At 35.1% G+C, this 18,648-nt stretch overlaps 3 protein-coding genes across 6 annotated transcripts; 1 reads left to right on the forward strand and 2 right to left on the reverse strand.

The window, feature by feature from the left end:
- Positions 1–178: 178 nt before the first annotated feature.
- Positions 179–13,994, forward strand: LOC106712412. Of its 4 annotated transcripts, none has more exons than XM_014504969.2 (18): positions 179–474; positions 832–1,114; positions 5,688–5,819; positions 6,537–6,733; positions 6,812–6,953; positions 7,027–7,120; positions 7,206–7,385; positions 7,484–7,648; positions 7,891–8,059; positions 8,790–8,933; positions 9,442–9,660; positions 9,868–10,138; positions 10,236–10,376; positions 10,462–10,581; positions 10,989–11,184; positions 11,604–11,852; positions 12,939–13,127; positions 13,383–13,994. In XM_014504969.2, the coding sequence occupies exons 3-18, from the start codon at positions 5,689–5,691 to the stop codon at positions 13,551–13,553; spliced, it is 2,778 nt and encodes a 925-aa protein (XP_014360455.2). In that variant the 5' UTR covers positions 179–474; positions 832–1,114; position 5,688; the 3' UTR covers positions 13,554–13,994. The 4 variants fall into 4 exon arrangements, with proteins under 4 accessions (XP_014360455.2, XP_014360456.2, XP_014360457.2 ...); XM_014504970.2 differs by having other exon boundaries at positions 179–470; XM_014504971.2 differs by having other exon boundaries at positions 180–474; positions 9,901–10,138.
- LOC106712415 (GTP:AMP phosphotransferase AK3, mitochondrial) lies at positions 3,756–4,767 on the reverse strand. The gene has a single exon (XM_014504975.2). The coding sequence runs from the start codon at positions 4,410–4,412 to the stop codon at positions 3,756–3,758; it is 657 nt and encodes a 218-aa protein (XP_014360461.2). The 5' UTR covers positions 4,413–4,767.
- A 1,274-nt stretch (positions 13,995–15,268) lies between the features above and the next one.
- Positions 15,269–18,473, reverse strand: LOC106712337 (COP9 signalosome complex subunit 6). The gene is made up of 6 exons (XM_014504852.2): positions 18,060–18,473; positions 17,594–17,725; positions 17,209–17,360; positions 16,583–16,748; positions 16,128–16,321; positions 15,269–15,733 (listed from the first exon to the last, which is right to left on the reverse strand). The coding sequence occupies exons 1-6, from the start codon at positions 18,301–18,303 to the stop codon at positions 15,593–15,595; spliced, it is 1,029 nt and encodes a 342-aa protein (XP_014360338.1). The 5' UTR covers positions 18,304–18,473; the 3' UTR covers positions 15,269–15,592.
- Positions 18,474–18,648: the final 175 nt, after the last annotated feature.

The raw sequence follows: 18,648 nt of genomic DNA on the forward strand, positions 1-18,648 counted from the left end.
GTAAGCGTTCTTTATACATGATGCGATTTCTAGATTTGCCGAATTTTCTCTTTAGACTATTGACACGATAATAAAAAGAATTAATCTCAATTGATCGCTGAAAATAAAAATAAACTAAATCATTGTGATGACGTCTTTGTTGACGTAAGCTATTCTCGTGTTATATTTTACGTAACGCTCTGGGAGCGGGCGGGCGAGTGGCGACATTTCACAAGGAGTAAAGGGATGGGGTGTAGCGCCCCGGCCGGCGTACGGCGTCGTAGGTCGTGACGCGACCGAGTGACGTCACTAGGGTGTGGGGTTGCGCTACAGGGCGGTCTCTCCCCAGTGAAAGTCGGCGTCAGTACGTTTTGAACCGGCGACGGCGCCACTCGCTTCAGTTCAACGCTAATGCGCGTATAAGCTTAAAATCGCGTAATTTAACTAAACACAATTCAAATCCATATAAAATATTCAAGCAGTGGAACTGTGTATGTACGTATACTTTTCATTTGTTAAACAATTTGTTTTATTCAATAAATCATATCTTTGTTTACATTAGAACATGACCTAAATTATTATTCAATATTAAAAGTTTGCTATATTTTTGATTTGTTTTCTAAAAACTTTTAAAGAATGTACTCTAGGTATGTCTTGTTGTATTAAAACAAAATGTAAAAACAATAAACAATGATACTGCAAATAAGAACACTGGATACCGGGCAATATAATAGTAGAATATTTTCTTATCACATCTCAAAACTATCCTTCACAATTCTGTAAAAACATGTAACTCATTGACAGGACTAACGGGGCCTACGACTTCTGTTAACCCAAGCTTTTTATTTACAGTCTAATTTCAGCAGCGATGCACGAAAGCGGCTAAAAATAAACCGGGGTTCGCGCGCTCCCGTCGCCCGCCGCCGGCTCTCATTTTCATACTAGTTACACTATTTCTGTCTGTAAAGCAATAAGATATCCTACATGCGAATGAAATCAAGTGGACAACTCTCGTGTGGACAATGAGAAAAGTGCGTAAAAAGAAACCGATTGCCGCGAGGTGATTGTGAGACTCGTGTTGTTTTAGTATAAGCTAACTTTACTGTGCTACGAAATTACGACGCAACTTTTTAAGGTAAGCAAATTTTACTACAATAAACTACATACATACTTACATTAAAATTACACATAACTAACATGTATTTAAACAGATCATTAGCTGCTTTAAAAACAACAAACTTTTATCTATTTGGTAAGGATTTTTTGACATTGATTGTTCTAAAAAAATAATTTTAACGTTAATGTTAGATGTATACGTACGTCATGACGGTAGTTTGTACGTAACGAATACAAATAACTCGTCAGTCCATGTCCCAGATATTCGAGTGCAAGTCAAGGCGACTATAGGCTGATACGGACCCGAATTGTATAACTATAGATTTTAATCGACTTTCATTAAAAAAATAAAATAAACCCCTTACTAACAGTCTAGTTGTGACAGTTTTAATTACGTAGTTTATTTAGCATATTCTGAAAATAGTTTCCTAAGAATTGAACTTCTGTATTTTGTTATAAGCCAGTATCTCTAACCGATAAGTTTTAAAGTAGTCTGTCACATGGAATAAAAAAGTACGAAAACCAATTGGTGTAGTATCAGCTAGCTGATATAAAAATAATAAAGACGATTGTGATATTTGATGTGAAATTTTCAACTATTGGAAATAGGTTAAATTAAATCCCGAAGATTGGAACACGTGCCACGAACCAGTGCAGAATTAAAGTACAACCGCGCCGCAGCTGTACTTGTTTAAATAAACAAAAGACAATGCAATGGTAAAGATACGAATTTAATCAACACACTATCTTACCATGAGTTTACACTGCCCAAATATTTATACGAAAACATGTAGACATCCCTTTCATTCTTCTCGGAAAAACTGATATGACTATATAAATAATAATACATATGTTTCGACAGTGTAAAAACAAAGGTTGGCTTTATTTGTTCGTCGTCCTTTTTGGAAAAAAAACCACCACAATTGCACTCTAGTACATACAATATTTTATTATAAAAACCAAAATGTAATTCCCGAGATAAGCAATAACTTGTTATTATTTTAACAAGACCTTTTTTCTATAAGTCCTAAACAGCATATTTTTTCAGGGCGGGATATTTTCCGATTCGTATTCAAGAATGTTTTAAAGTAATTGTCAGTCATGTTGTATAAGATATTTTCAAGAAATTGCCATTAGTTCTTAATTCTTAAATTGTTCCTATACTTATTGAAACATTCGTACAAATCTCAGGGTCGAAATCGTTCACGAATCGCTCGGACACCTTTATAGAGTGAGGACTAAATTTCATCCCTTTCGGGTGGAGTAAGCGAGGGTACGAGGGCGCTGATATCTAAAATGATATTTATAGGTAATTAAGTCAACGAAAGTAGTGTCAACATTTTATCACTTTCCAGAGAAGAATTTTATATTCGACGGCAATGGCGGCATATTTGTAAGCAAGCGTTTATTACAAGCACCATTTTATTTCGAACGAAAAACGTAATTTTTATTATCAACAATTAAGCTATGAAAATATACCGATGAATAAAATCATTCGTATGACATAATAAAAACAAGATAGTGGTTATTTGAAAGTGCTACTAATAATACAAAATTTCATAATGAAATAAGGGGTACTAATGAAATACTAAAGAACAACATCCAGTTAAAACCATATTTAATTTCAACAAAATGTCAAATTCAACAGTCTACCACTAAAATATGTGTACATCGATTCTTAGCTACCCATTACAAAATCCGTAAACAGGACCCAAAATAGTTGATCACTATATCCACCAAGTTAATACATTTGTGATTATTTGTGCAAACAGTTACAATTATTTGTCACAACTTTAACACCAAATAAAATAGTATACTATAACTAGGGCAAACAATATATATTTGGTTACCTTGTTGTTAGATACAGTATAAATATCTTAAGTACAGCAAAAAATAACTTACCGTCAGTTTCTGAGACCAAAATACCCATGCAAAACATATTGTTGTCTATATTTTGTAAAAGATGACAATATCTTTATAAAGAGGTTTTGGTTTCAAAAACTCACGGTTAATAGAACAACTGATACAAACATGATTGACTTAAACTTAACATGTATGAGTGATAAAAGAATTAAGGTTATTTTTCTATTAGATGGCACTTTTCCAATCTTAATGAAGACTGAAAAGAAAGTACATAATGTAAGATATACTATATAGTAATAGTAAGAATAAATTATTATAACAATAAAACAAGTTAAAATAAATATTAAGAAAAACAATAATACATTAATATTGCATCACAATGACTACGAGACATAAAAAATGAATAGATATAATAATGATTTGAATTATAATATAAATATATATAATTTAAGTTTATATATATAATAAGTTTACCTATGTGTAACTAGTAACTTGCATGAATACTTTAACCACACAATGTTATTGTTTATAACATTGTGTGGTTAAAGGTTTGTTTATAACATGAAAGATAACCATTGACTAGAAGAAATGTTTAGTGTCAATATTCAATATTTGGAAGACATTATTGCACTGTCTGACTGTCAAGACTTTGTCTTAATTGAACTTAAAACTATTTGTGACATTTTCAATAATTACTTTTCTACAATAATTATTTACAACAAACTATTCAAAACTATTAATATAATACATTCAAAAGGCACTATAAAAATTTTCTATGTAAAAAATCATCTTAGAGATTAAATTTTAAAAATTGGATCTAAATATGATGTTACCTTTGGCCATATTTCATCAGATGTGTGACCTTCAAAATTTTTTAATATACCTTTATCTTGATAAAAATTGATTACAGGCTGCGTCACACTTTTATATATTTCCAGCCGCTTAAGAACAGCTTCAGGTTTGTCATCCGGCCGCTGGATTAAATCCTCACCAGTTACATCATCTTTCCCCATCACTTTCGGTGTATTAAAACCTATATTATAAACTCTGCCCGATGGTAAATGCACCCAGCGGTTCTTCACTCTTTCTATTATTACTTCAAATGGTACTTCTAGGTTTAAAACTACATCCACAGGTTGCACTTTCCACAAAGCATTTGCTTGGGCAACAGTCCGTGGAAAACCATCCAATAACCATGGCTTATCACTACTCAATTTTAATTCAGCTATCATAAATTTAATTATAACATCGTCTGGCACTAATTTACCTTCATTCAAGTACTTTTTGACTTCTTTTCCGAGCTCAGTTTGTTTTTCTATGTGATCCCTTAATTTGTCACCACTTGATATGTGCTCTATGTTGTATTTTTTCACAATTCGGGATGAAATAGTTCCCTTTCCGGATGCAGGTGCACCTAATATTAAAGCTTTCAATAATTTAGTATTTACAGCCATTGTCTTATGCAAACGCCAGGCAAACAAGCTTATATAAAATTTGACCTTTGCTCAGAGTGTACTTTAGACTTCACATTTATTTCAACTGTGCGAAATCAAATAACGTATCTTCGATGTGTGTGTTAAATTATCACTAACATTAGACTTACGTAGCCGGTTAATCATTATCATAGCGACGTTGATAAAATTCTGAATATTTATCTTTTGAAGGTTATAATAGTAAATGATACTTGCAAATACATTCCACCTGGTTGTAGAATACCGGACACCTTTATATATGCAATCCTTTTATTACTCTTAAAATATATTAAATTACTTATCAGAATAAAATATCACAATATAATTGAAAATTCACTTTTGTGCCATAGACAAAATATTTTGTTTTGAATGTGATAAATGTCAAACGCAGCATAAATGGAAGCGTTCAAATCTATTATTGGGCTACGTTCGAAAGCTAAAAGCGTCTTGTATTCAATTATATTATTGCGTAATTTTACAGTTTCAGTAGTATTAACTTGAAGCGAAATGTAAAGAAATGCAAAAATATGTGTATAATTGTGATAAGTACATTTTTTTCCATTTCAGTACAGTTTGATTAACAATAACAATTTATCAAAAAGCTAACAAAACAAGATGTAATTAGGATAATTTTAGAATACTAATCCGGGTCCAACAGTGGTTCCAAAGAAAAGTCACCAATTAGTGTCTTGATAATATTTTGCATATTCTCACAATATTCAAAAACTTTTTCAAAATATTTCCTATAAGTAATTTAAAACACAACCGTTCGCGTAAAATATTTATGGTTATTAAGTTAAGCAAGTATACTGAATTATCGTACAATCACGCCCAAAAATATTTTTGAAAATTGGACACAACTTTGCACGTCAAACACTCCATTTGAAACTTTATAAATCTAAGCTAATCTTACTCTTAGTAATATTATAAATGCGAGAGTTTAGATGGTTGGATGGATGGATGGATGGATGGATGTTTGTTTGAAGGTATCTCCGAAACGATTCAATGAATCTCGCTGAAATTTGGCACAGATTTAGCACATAGTGTGGAAGAACACATAGGTTTACTACTTATTATGTTCTTTTTTAATTTCGCGCAGAGTCGCGGGCGTCAGCTAGTGTTGTATAAAGATATTGATCTTTTAACTGTAACAGCCATTTAAAATCTATCGTAGGGTTTATAAATAAAACGTGTTGCTTCCCCTATCGTAACTTGATTAAGTTGAATCTCACGTTAATAGTCATCATTTTTTTGTAGAATGGCGCTTGTTATGTTACCGTGTGACCTGCCATGGTGGACTTCAGTACAGCGCCATTTAAAACATCTTCTCTTGGCATCAGCTCCTGTCAAACTCACAGCAAGCATGATGAAAATTCATGACATGTGCAAGTAAGTATTTAATATGTAGACTAATTATTTACTTATGTTAGTAATAGTAATTAAGTAAATTCGTTCTTTTACAAACCGTTAGAAGTCCCAGTGTCCTACATTTGAGTTAACGGTATTAATAATAATCTTCCCGCGCTATGAAGTCGACCACAGATATGTATAGACTACACAGTATAGTCGTAACATGCAGGATGTCAGCCCATTCTTGCTAAAGAATCACCGTTAGTGCGCTAGTAGAAACCTTGAGTAGTCGTAATAGGATTACTCATTACGATACTCGTGTACATTCTGAGAATACATTGTTACCATGTCCAAGGTATTTCACTACTAGCGGTCGACAACGACTTCGTCAGCGCTGAATTGAAAAAAAAAGTATAAATTTCCGCATGCACCAGCCTCCCATCAAGTCACGTCAAAGTCAGTAAAATTCCGGTTTTCCGGAACAAAAGCGGCCTTGCGGTCAGACATACAGACAAACAAAAATTTTAAAAATTGATTTTTCATTATCCGTAACGCAATATAATATTAATATTTTGTTTTCTCGATATTGTATACAGACACTCCAATTTTATTAATATGTATTAATGATAAAGAAATAGTCCTGCTACCTACAAACAGGTCTTTCACATCCTAACCACTTATAGCGGTCTAAATACATTTAAACAAATTGTTTGTAATTTAAATAACGGTCAACTTACCAATTGACCATCATTACAGTATAGGTATAGATCCAGATGACGATATCAAAGATCCAGATCTGATGAAAGGCTTAGAGCAATTCCTCGAAGAAGAGCTATCGGAAGAAGAACAGAGAAATTTCCTTGACAACACTATTAGAATCATGGTTAACAGAGCATTGCACCTTAAACGATGGCGCCCACCTAAAGGACTTATGTTTAGCTTACAACAACAAAGTGTGTATGATTTAACTTAAATTCATATTCTATTCACATCAATTATAAGAATATATTAATAGAATTTATATCTTTCAGGTGATGTTACGGAACTGGATTACAATTTTCTATCGTCACTTATTTCTCATGCATTTTTCTCGACTTTCCCAAAAAGAACGCTCAAAACGCATCCGACTTTACAAGACTTCAATTTTACACATTTTTTTAAAAATTTACACAGGTAAATCACAAATTTCCAAATTTAATACATCCCGTGGACTTATTTTTGACATGATGTTCATTAAATCTTACAGAAAATCACAAAGAAACAAACTAAAAAGTTTACTACATTATTTTGAATGGTTGGATAAGAATAGCAACGAAGGCACCGTTAAATTAAGTAGGCAGGTGAGGTGATAAATATCGCGAAACATAAAACTATTGTGCATATTTAGTGTCTAGTGGCTTAGTACCACCAATGTTACTGTTGCAGGTAATGACAGCAAAGCAATGGTTAACTATAGAAGATTGGTTAGAGTGTACGTTGCCGTTGTGCAAGTTGTTGGTGAGGCACGAGGGGCGGCCGGAGCGATGCGAAAACGATGACGCCATTAGAATATGTTTCGCTAGCAGTAGACTTGGCGGCGATGTCCTTATTGATGGAGATTCACAGGTAATTAAGAATACCTGCTCTATGTTAGACAAAAAAAGTTAAGGTTTTGGAGAAAACTAAGACCCTACAAATAACTAACTAGTTAACTAAACTTTAAGGAGTCGCTGACAATGTTTATGATGCCGGAGCTGCTGCCCGTTATGCTCTCCGTGGAGTCGCTGGAGGACAACGAGGTGCTGAAGGCGGAGGGCGTCAGATTGTTCAGCCGGATTAGCGACAAGCGGCAGAAACCTAACATCGAACTACTTTCCGAACCTAAAACAGTAAGATGGCCTAAAAAAATCAAAAAAAATTGTGCACTTTGCAGTTCTAAACTTAACAAAAGATTTTGTTGCTGATATCTTTTTAATTACATTTATTGCGATGTAAAACAGACATGCAATATAATAGCGCCGCCTCAAAGAACGATTTTTAACTTTGCGCTGAATATCAGTTTCGAATAATTTCTCTACACTAACACCGACAAATTGCTTATTATATAGTAATAATGTACTTTCTTGTACAGGTAACGGTGTGTCTAATGGATGCCGAAGATTACAGCGCTCTACCCCTCGGTCAATGGGAAGAAGATAACGTGCTACGGGAACTGAACAAGAGCCTACTCGCGTTCCAGCAGGCGCCGATGAAGAGTCGTGAAAGTCAGCAACGACAAGAGAGGAGATTGTCACCTATAGGTTGGCATACTGTTTACGTAATGGCTTTTTTCGTACAAGGTCTTGTAAATAGGAAAGATTTCGATTACATTAATTTTTTTTTTTTTTGCTACATAGGATATTCAAAATTCGTAGAAGACATTGCTAACAATGATAAAATATTCTACAATTTCAATTTTTTAAGGAGTCTTACGACTAACCAGCAATGAAATTTGTAGACTGGGAATAAATATATAAGTATTAGACATATTGCTTATGGCTTCAACGGTTACGACATCAAATATTTTTTGGTCTCCTTAATAATGCCACGCCTGTCTCTAAATGTATGAAAAAGACTTAGGAATATAATCCTCACAACCTTGACCCGATAATCATATAAAAGTAAGCCAATAAACACTAAGATCGTTAAATACAAGAAGTAATGACTAATCCGAATGTTACCAAAAGAATTAAGAAATAAAGCCAATGCTGTTAATTGGATTCATTTGGTTTTCCTGTTTGTGTAACAATTTAGTAATTGTAAAGTTCAAAGTTTACACTACTTTTTTCCTTTTGCAAGAGTTACTTAGTTAGCTAACTATATCTGCGACCAAATTAATGAAAGTAAGGAAACAGCTTAAAACAGCAATAGTCTGTAGCAATGAAAAATAAATATTTCAAGGTCACATTCACGGAAACATAACTCTAGGATTATTAACTGCAATATTGATAATTAAGCATAAGGAATAAAGTTCTGATTTGCTATCTATAGGGGAATCATTTAGCCACACTCCTCCTGAAGTGGAGGCGACGGTGATGATAAAGCAGTCTTCGTGCAGCACAATCAACAGCTACAACAGCAGGAGTCCCTCACCTCAGACATACTGCGCAGCCACGCTTAATTTGAATGATCCCAGTAAGTTAAGAAAAGTTAATAAATCGGTCTAGAAAGTTATAGTACTACTAGCTGTCGCCCGCGACTCCGTCCGCGCGCAGTTATAAAAAAACTAAATGTGCCCCCCCCCCATTTAGTTAGGAAAAATAGATGTTGGCCGATTCTCAGACCTACTGAATATGGTCACAAAATTTCATGAGAATCGGTCAAGCCGTTTCGGAGGAGTTCAAGTTCTAACCCCGTGACACGAGAATTTTATATATTAGACTAGCTGTCGACTGCGACACTGTCCGCGCGGCATCAAAAAAAACTTTACAAGTAGCCTATGTGTTCTTCCAGACTTTGTTCTAAAACCGTGCCAAATTTCATCAAGATCCGTTGAGCCGTAGAGATACCTTAAAACAAACGTCCATCCATCCATCTAAACATTCGCATTTATAATATTAGTAAGATGTGTCTTAATATTTAATTAGAAGCACAATACACGGAATGAGATCTCATGATTTTAATAGTTCTCGTTATTTTTCAGGCGTAGAATTAACAAAACGAAAATGCTGGTTATCTCCTGATGGAGGTGTTTTGAACAACAGAAGGGGAAGGTTCATCGTACTAGGCTCCTCGGGAGAATGTCTGCCGGTGACTAGGAGTCCAGGTCTCATCAACTTGGATACTCAAGAAGACAGTCTCTATTCTAGTTGTAACTCCAGCGACGACGAATTTCACAGTGCAAATGACAGCTTTGATTATGGTAAATTAGTCTTCATTTATTAATGAGTAAATTCTTAAGAGAAAATCTCAGTGTAATGTATGTAACAATTAAATATTTAATAGATTGTAGATATTGACCACTTTGCTAATTGTGGACGCGGACAAGGCACTTTTGTACTATATAATGGGTAACTTAAACAGTATAAAAATAAAGTTTTATATAGATAGTTTTCTTTTTCTTTTTAAGAGGTGATTCTCCAGAAAAGCTTGCCCATTCCAGGAGGTAGCGAGGATGAAGGCAGAGGAGAAAGCGCACGTCCGAATTCATTGAGGTTCTACAAGGAACTGTCGACTGAGGAGAGGCGGCAGAGCTTCGCGGAGAGGTTGCGGGAGGCGCTTCGAAGAGAGGCGGAGAACTCCTGCACCACCAGCACCACCGGCGACTGGTCCACTGACAGCTCTAGCTACGCGCCAGGAGTCAGCATACCCTGCGATGAGGCTAATGGGAATGAAGTTAGGTAAGCAATATCCAGATCATTGTCACTTTTAATTAAAGCACTATGGCCATCATGATCAATATTGTCTTGATTTAACTTTATGGTTTCATATGTTCAGGGTAAAACGCGGCAGTTCGGTTGGGTTTGTGCTAACCGACAAAGAGGTCTTAGACAACGGCAATACTTCCGTGAGCCGACGACCTATTGAAAGGAAGGAAACAGGGAATAGCTCCAAATATAGTTTTAGCACGGAATATACGTAAGTGAATGCTTCAAACGAATATAACGAAGAAAATGTCAACATATGTACTTAGTAGGTACATCAAAAATAATTTTAATTACAGTTCGGAATTAGAGGAAGTTTACGAACAATTCAATCATTGGTTAAACGATCCCATTTGCAATAACACAACGGACGAGAACAAACATAAAGAGTTGGATCCGAGGGATTTAGCTGTGATAAGGTAAATACGTTTTCTTCGCAGTACTTTTAATGGATTACAAAAACCCATAACACCATAGAGCTTAGTGCTCTGACTGATGCAACTTTTTTCTATTGATTGCGTTATGTTACCTAATAAATGTTACCCGCAACTCCGTCCGCGGCATTGAAAACATTTAAGGAAGTAGCATATGTGTTCCACATATGCTACTTTTGCTACATATGCTACATTCCAGACAAGGTTTTACATCTGCGCCAAATTTCTTCGCGATCCGATGAACGGTTCTGGAGATACCTTGTAACAAACATCCATCTTACATGCTATAAGTAAAATAAGATATCTTTCCTTGTGAATATTATAAGGAACTGTCGATAGCCATTGAATACCAGGAAATTGCTATAATAAAGTATGCTCATGTTTGTGTTCAGATTCGCCGGTTCGCTGCTGAAGCGCACACTGAGCGAGTCTATGGCTAGCGGCACTGCCGGCGCTAGTGGCGCGGAGGCAGCCGAGCTGTACGGACGTGACAGCCGCGACCGCGCCACGCCGCGCCGTCTCGCGCTCGCCGCACGCTCTCTCTCGCTCGAACTGGCGCGCCATAGACACCGTCTCGCCGCACATTTGGTCAGTTCATTTCAAACTTAGGTTATAAAACGTACTTAAAGAATTAGGCTTCAAAATTTACTTAACAAATGCCTTTCATTTTAATCAAACTTATTGTTATTATAATTGCACGTTATACATCTGAAAATATATATAACTTTTTGTATATATATTTCTATATGTTTACTTTTGTGTTTGTGTATAAAGAATTTAAAAAAGCTTGTGTCATAACGCAAATAAATAATTAGCGATAACCCTAAATAAAGCAGTCTTCACTTCTTTTTCTTATAAATTAGTATTAATTGTAACACTCTAAAATATATCCTTACGTATAACATACCTATATTTTCAACATAATGCTAAATAAACAAAAATGTTACATACATCATTCACGTCTGGTTTCTAAAACCTTTAATTTATGATTTACTATGTTTTGACAGAGACGTAAAGTAAAAGAGTCGATACCGGAAGAGATATTAGAGAGTACGAGAGAGAGGCACAATACCAACAATAATAGAGAGCCGAATGAAGCCGCCTCACTCGACTCTTCCACAGACACACCTTCGACGCAGTTGTCCAACCCCAATTTAAAAAAGAAAAAACTTAACTGGGTTGTCAACATGATAGTCGAGACGATAGAAGAGACGGTTGAATGTGAACCAGTCACTGTCAATATAAAGAAATCTAAGGTTAGAGCGTCTGTCTGTCGCTAATACTCGGACATTTGACGTGTTTACTAACTACGAAAGCACTTTCTTCGATAACGCTCACTTGATCAAATTTGAATGTTCATTGAGTTAATTCTTTGTAACAAGGATTGTCATTATCGACTAGGAGAGATACCCTCGTTAGCGCGAAACTCTCTTATAACTACAGCTACAAGACAATCCTAACTGATACGAATACGTAATCCTAAGCGCTAGATGCTTCGACTTCTGTAATGTGTGTTTTTAATTGGCTTTACGTCCTATAATTGTAATCCAAATATTAGAAAGCTAAACACGTGAGATTTTTTTTCCGTTAACTGAAACGTAGTTTGCCGTTGTATATGAGTAACCGGTCGGAATTTAAATACTTTTGGGCATTTTACATCTTGAAGTACATTATATTTTGTTTAAACCCTCATCCTAATTAGCGTTCTGTAGAACAAAACACGCGTCATATAGAAGCTAAATTTTTTAAAGGCCTATGTGCGCATTTATAGTCTTATATGAGTTTCGTTAATTTTAATACGCTTTGGCCATTATATGTGTCAATGTAACGGATTTTTCGTAAACCTTTTTAGCTCCGTAAGTATACACCAGATTCTAAAATTTAAACTTTTCTTACACATACACATAAGAAACAAATTTTATGATTATTTTTGCCAATTTCTAACGCTTTTGCTTACTGAATGACACGCGCTTTCTTTGTTATGTATGTCGCTTACCATCAAAACTTAACTGGTCGTTGGTTTCTATACCAAAATCACTGTATAAAACATATGGTCATCCCTCTCATTATCTTTGACAAAACAGAGATAACAATATTTGTTAAGGGATTTTGGTCTCAGAAACCAACGGTTATCGTGGTTGTAGTCTTTAATTTTAACATGTTGGCAATAAATGAAATGGGTAAAGACCATACGCTAATCTTAATTTAGTTGGGTTATCAGTTACATGCTAGTCTAAGTTCGTTGGACCATTTAAGATCAAGGTGGACACAAAATGAATGCAGATCATTATGTGGCGAGACCTCGGTTAAGTCAACATCAATAAATATCTTTTGTTTTTCAGCTAAACGAGCTGGCGCACAAGATAGTGTCGGGCGGGTCGTGCCGGCCGGTGGCGACGGGCAACTGGGGCTGCGGCCGGCGGCAGCGCGGACACCCGCAGCTCAAGCTGCTGCTGCAGTGGCTGGCCGCGAGCGTCGCCGGCGTACCCGCCTTGATCTATTATACCTTCGGAAATGAGAAGCTCTTTAAGGTATGAAAACACAAAATATGTATAATACAACTAATTTAAGTATACACCTTGGTTCAACTATATAAGCAGGCCTGTAGTCCAGGCGCATGCTTACTCATAGTGTTACTCATCAATGGAAGAGCTTTTTTGCGATTAAATAATTACTATCAGTTCAGAAGTTAATTAATTTAACCAGAACAATTGAATACTTTCTCTTTATGATTTTAGTATAAAGACTGAGAGTTTTGTAAGACATTGTCATTTTGTTGAATGTAGCTGGACACATTGGTTCGAGTGCTGGTGGATAGAAAATGGACTGTTGGTCAGTTAACGCGGGCGGTGCTGAAGTTCGCGCGGCAAGTGCTACACGAGCCCCACGTCATCCCCGACAACCATTCCCTCTTCGACGAGTTGATCGGCATTGAAAAAATACCAGATGACTACTAGATCTGTTAACTTCGAAAACTACAGCAACGTAGCGACGTGACAGCGATAGTGGCGCCAAAAAGACGTCATCTTATAAATATTATATTGATAGGACTACATTACAATAAAACATAGTTGTAGGAAAGTTTTAAAGTTAGTTGAAACATACAGTTTTCCAGCTTTAAAACGTTTCTACAATGTGTGAAGTAAAATTACAAATAAATTCGACTATTCGTACTGATTATGAATGCATTTATAAGTTCAGACACAGATGTCTTCGTATATCTGAATGCATTACTCGTTACTTGTATGGAATGTGATTTTGGCAGCTGTGTCTTATTTACTCAAGACTAGTGCAATTTTAAATAGCATTAATAACATAGTTACATAAAAGCAATAATTCGAATGCTTCGAATATTCGAATACAGACTTAACGAAAATATTTTTGTACAAAATTATCAGTACAAGTATAATAAAAAGGTTTATAACAGTAGAGTTTTTTATAAAATCAGTATAACGAATAAAACTTTTAAGGGCAATTTACAAATAAAAAGGCAATTATAAATTATACCTATTTAAGATACTTATTATAACGAACTTTTGAACATTTTCGCATTTGTCATAAATATATACGCTGGGCTGAACTTAATCCAAAAACAAAGACGCAAAAAATACTATTACGTATTTTTTTTAGGTTCCTTTAATGACGAATGTACTGTGCGTTTAAAGTGGGTAAAAGCAAAAACAGGTATTATAATTTTGACATCATAGTTAAGTAAAGTGATCAAAAAAATTCAACATTTATGACTTTATAATGTTTTAAGAACCTAGATAGTTTTATTTTAGAACTATTATTGCGTTCTGTAGTCGTTGTTTTAATTGAATTATTGCCAAACAAGCCGAGCCTATTATAATGTAACAGTGTTATATTATTTAGCTCTATATATGTAGCAATTTATTCGTTCTACACATTGGTTTTTTATTGACAGAATTTGAACTATGACTTCTCGTAATTGACATCCATTATATCGTATGGTCACTTCGCTCAGTGCAATGTTCGATTCTAAAAGTTAGTTCGAAAAGATCGTTGTAGTCGCCAAACATTAAATTGTAACCTCTCACAACATACCTTCAATATTAATTTGAATAAAATACTAAACGGTATTTCAACAGTGCAACACAGATGCAGGTATTGCTAGCTAAATCAAAAACACTTAACGACAGTGGCGCCTCCATACAACGTTTCTTTTCGAACAGATTCAAATTTTATATTGTAGACATGGTTTTACAAAGTCTTCCACTGATCGAATCTCAATGTGTCCAAAGTTTTCTTGATTTTTGTGACTATATGAGTCTACCAAGTGATAAGTAATAAATAATTGCGTCATATAAATACCCGTGTTGTTATTTCTGTATCTAACCTGTTATTAGTATGTCTATAAATGGTACACCCAGAAACTAGAAGGAAATCTATGGCCAACATGATTATGAAATTTCGGAGGTATTACTACCAATAATAGTCACGTATTTTAAAAATAAAACTCAATTTATTTATGCATTAAGCAGCATTTATTATGATTAATTTACATTCAGTCACATTGACGATTGTCAGACGCACGAAGGCTGTATAAAAATGATACGAACTATACATGCATCGTTTAACTTTGACAAAATTAAACATGAACCATTATTTTGTAACCAAATAGTATTAGTAGTATAGTAGTATTAGTATAGTAGTATAGTTAAATCATTTTCTCTTTACACTTTTAATATTTATATGAAAAACCATCCTTTTGATGACGGACGAAATATTCTTACAGTGAATCCCAACACAAGAATACTGTATTACAACAATATCGCCATCCATGTTCTCTTCAAAACAAGAATGGCAATAGTTTTCAATTACAAGTTTCAAGCCATTTGAAATTCAAGATCATATTTTACCACATTATAATAATCACCAAAGTTAGAATAAATGGAATATTCTTTAAAATGTTTAAAGGTTGTAGCACATTTTCCGTTTCATCTTATCCATTTATTGATTAATATTAGCGTCCGCCCTAAAAGAAAAGTCCCCTCATGCGCCGGCCCATCCCCTGTCTGTCATACAGCACATTGAACCTGTTCACTAATTGGTTGATCCCGTTGCAGCCTTTGGTAATAGTGCCCAGATATGTCATCAGAGCAACATCGTTGCATTGCTGAAAAGGTGACATAGATGTTATAAAAAGCTTGAAGCGAAATGAATATAAATGTTTATTTCCATATAGGAACAAAGAGCGAGTCTGTAACACTATATTCACACTAGCTGTCAATCCGTCTGCACAAAATTAAGAAAAACGTAATAATATAAAGTAGTCTATGTGTTCTACATCTGTGCCAAATTGTATCAAGATCCGTGGAGCCATTCCAGAGATACCTTCAAACAAACATCCATCTATCACCTAAAACCTACCAGTCTAGGAAACTTCTACCGGAATGCCTTACACCTATGAAAGAGTGAATTTTAGCTTTATTTCTCCAGGCAAAACACAATACTAAGAACTAGCTGTAGAATAATATAGATGTAGAAAAATATAAAAGAACTGAACTTACGTTATAAAAGTGTGTACGGAACTGCTGCGAGGTGAGGAGGGGCAGGCGGTTAGCGAGTGCGCGTGCCTCCCGCAAGAGCGTGGGCCGTGGCGGCAGCGTGCCGTCTCGGATGGCGCGCACCGTCGCCAACACTGCCCGCACGCGCGACACCAACATCTTGATAGCTGACCGCTGCGCTGTAAGGTGCTCCGCCACTGGACCACCAAAGAACCAAAGTTGGAAAAACCACTTTTGCCGTGTTTATTCACACACACACACACACACACACACTGGTGACACAATGAAGAGAAGTGTGACTGAATAAGTCAATTTTAATAAGAATAACTCTACAGAAACAATGTTATAACCTCACATATTTCTCTTGTTGTCAATGTCCATGGGTGTTGATGATTCTTCTCTTATAAAAAAAAGAAAAAGAAGTAAAGTGATTTGACAATAATAATGGAGTACTTTACCTAAACTGTTGAGAGCTGCCTCTCCCGATGACACCCTTGCCACATGGTCTACTCCAATTCTTTCAGCCTCTTCGGCAGCTAGAGTATATGTGAGCGGAGCAAGCAGCATAGTGGCTCGTCCATTCACAACATCTATCACAGATTCATATAGCACTACTGGTAGTTGCTGTGAAAGAAATAAGTAAAAAATAATAATCATAACTTGAACAGAGAATTTTTAACACGTTAAATGCCACTTGACAATGGAACATGGCATGGAAGTAAATTAGTACAAATTTGGTTTTACTAATTGTGTTACAAAAATTATTCAACTTTATAGCAAAAAAAGTTAATCATGGAATAATATTAATACACCTTTAAGTGCCCTGCGAAGAGATGTAACAATGCCATGCAATGTATTAACCTTAATCTATATATATAAAAGAAAGTCGTGTTAGTTACATTATTTATAACTCAAGAACGGCTGAATCAATTTGACTGAAAATTGGTGGGCAGGTAGCTTAGAACCAGGAAACGGACATAGGATTATTTTTACCCCGTTTTCTATTTTTTATTCCGCGCGGACAGAGTCGCGGGTAAAAGCTAGTTTCTTATAAAACTAAATACAACTTGATGAAATAACTTACTTCACCATTAATACCAGCAGGATTGAGCATAAGCATCACCGGACATTCATTAATATCACATATCTGTCTATGAACTGCAATATCACGTTCTGTGGGTGCCTCACCAGTTGTATACCAGCCAAGAAAATCCATATCCGAAAATACTTGTTTAACTGGAATAAAAAGTAATAATAAAACCTAGATATATTGTATCTAGATATTATATTGAATCCACATGAATTGATTTTAAATTTTGATACTCTCACAAAGCTACTTTTACTAAAATATAAATAGACTTGTCATTTGCCTTTTATTGGTTTGGTAAAAACACCAAGGTAGTGAAAAATCAGAATTTGAGCATTTGTTAAATGTAGGAAAATAACATCATGTTCTATGTAATACTCACATTGCTCTTCCTTTAAATTGTAATAATCTCTATCAATAATAATGTCACCATCAATGGCACTAAACACCAACTCAAATGAATTCATCACTTCTATGTTGCGACCTTTCTGTTTACCAATCAGTGCCCCAACCACTGTAACAAAAATAAATATAATATTAATATTATTTAGACAGCTATTTGCTGTATTGTTAACTAAATTAAGTGTAAAAATTTTTACCATTTTTTATACATGGCAAATTGACAATAAGCTATTACTTTAAATATGTAAGCACTTTTGACCTTGAAACTAACAAGATATAAGCTACAAAGGTGGTATTTTCGATAGAAAGAATCATTAATAATGACAAGGTTTTGTAATTTAGGAAGGGATAGTGTTAAACAGTTGTTGCTTTAATTATAACAGTTGTTGCTTTAACTATTTGTGATATGATTTAAATGTAACGACGAAATATTAATTACCACGTACCGGTCTGTGGTGAACCTTCTTGCGCACGCAGTCGAGTCCAATGTTCAGAAACGTTCATGATAACCAATGGATGCAGGGAAACTGTAACAGATCCAGCAGTAGCAGTCGTGACCACGACACTTTTGTTACCACCTGGTGTAGGAGGTGCAGGCGACGTCGGGTTAGGAACGTCTACTGGAGGTCCTGATGATGCGCTCTCTACTTCTACCTCCATTTCAAAATCAATCCTGTCCGCACTCGTCATAGTACTAAAATTTTTGTATTCAGTTACTTGATTACAATTTAACTAAACTGTGCGTGTAAATGTCAACGTTTTAGCTGAAAAGAAAAGCAAAGCCAAGTTTTAATTTTCTAAACAACAAGTAAACGATAGCGGACAATAACCAAAACCAACTTGCAAATCCGATAGCTTGTCAGCTGTCACTGTCAGCGTTTATTTTTGTGTTCCTTTGACAATAAAATTTAGGTATAGTTAGTAAAACCATTTCTGAATAAGTACTAAAGTTATAAAGTCAAGCAAGCCAAGCAAACATACACTTTTAATGCACGATCATAAACCCTGGCTTTGCATGAGTTTTTTTCTTATTAA

The sequence above is a fragment of the Papilio machaon genome, chromosome 3 (genome assembly GCF_912999745.1).
Source record: "Papilio machaon chromosome 3, ilPapMach1.1, whole genome shotgun sequence".
In the NCBI taxonomy this organism is placed as follows: domain Eukaryota; kingdom Metazoa; phylum Arthropoda; class Insecta; order Lepidoptera; family Papilionidae; genus Papilio; species Papilio machaon.

What these genes read in the sequence shown, in the direction of transcription:
- LOC106712415 (XM_014504975.2), bottom strand. Translation starts at nt 4,412, where the DNA reads ATGGCTGTAAATACTAAATTATTGAAAGCTTTAATATTAGGTGCACCT.
- LOC106712412 (XM_014504969.2), top strand. Translation starts at nt 5,689, where the DNA reads ATGGCGCTTGTTATGTTACCGTGTGACCTGCCATGGTGGACTTCAGTA. An exon ending in GTTTAGCTTACAACAACAAA is followed by an intron (nt 6,734 to 6,811) that starts GTGTGTATGATT and finishes TATATCTTTCAG; the next exon opens with GTGATGTTACGGAACTGGAT. An exon ending in GAGGAGATTGTCACCTATAG is followed by an intron (nt 8,060 to 8,789) that starts GTTGGCATACTG and finishes TGCTATCTATAG; the next exon opens with GGGAATCATTTAGCCACACT.
- LOC106712337 (XM_014504852.2), bottom strand. Translation starts at nt 18,303, where the DNA reads ATGACGAGTGCGGACAGGATTGATTTTGAAATGGAGGTAGAAGTAGAG. An exon ending in AGAAGGTTCACCACAGACCG is followed by an intron (nt 17,726 to 18,059) that starts GTACGTGGTAAT and finishes TTTTTGTTACAG; the next exon opens with TGGTTGGGGCACTGATTGGT. An exon ending in CTGCTGGTATTAATGGTGAA is followed by an intron (nt 16,749 to 17,208) that starts GTAAGTTATTTC and finishes TTTCTTTCACAG; the next exon opens with CAACTACCAGTAGTGCTATA.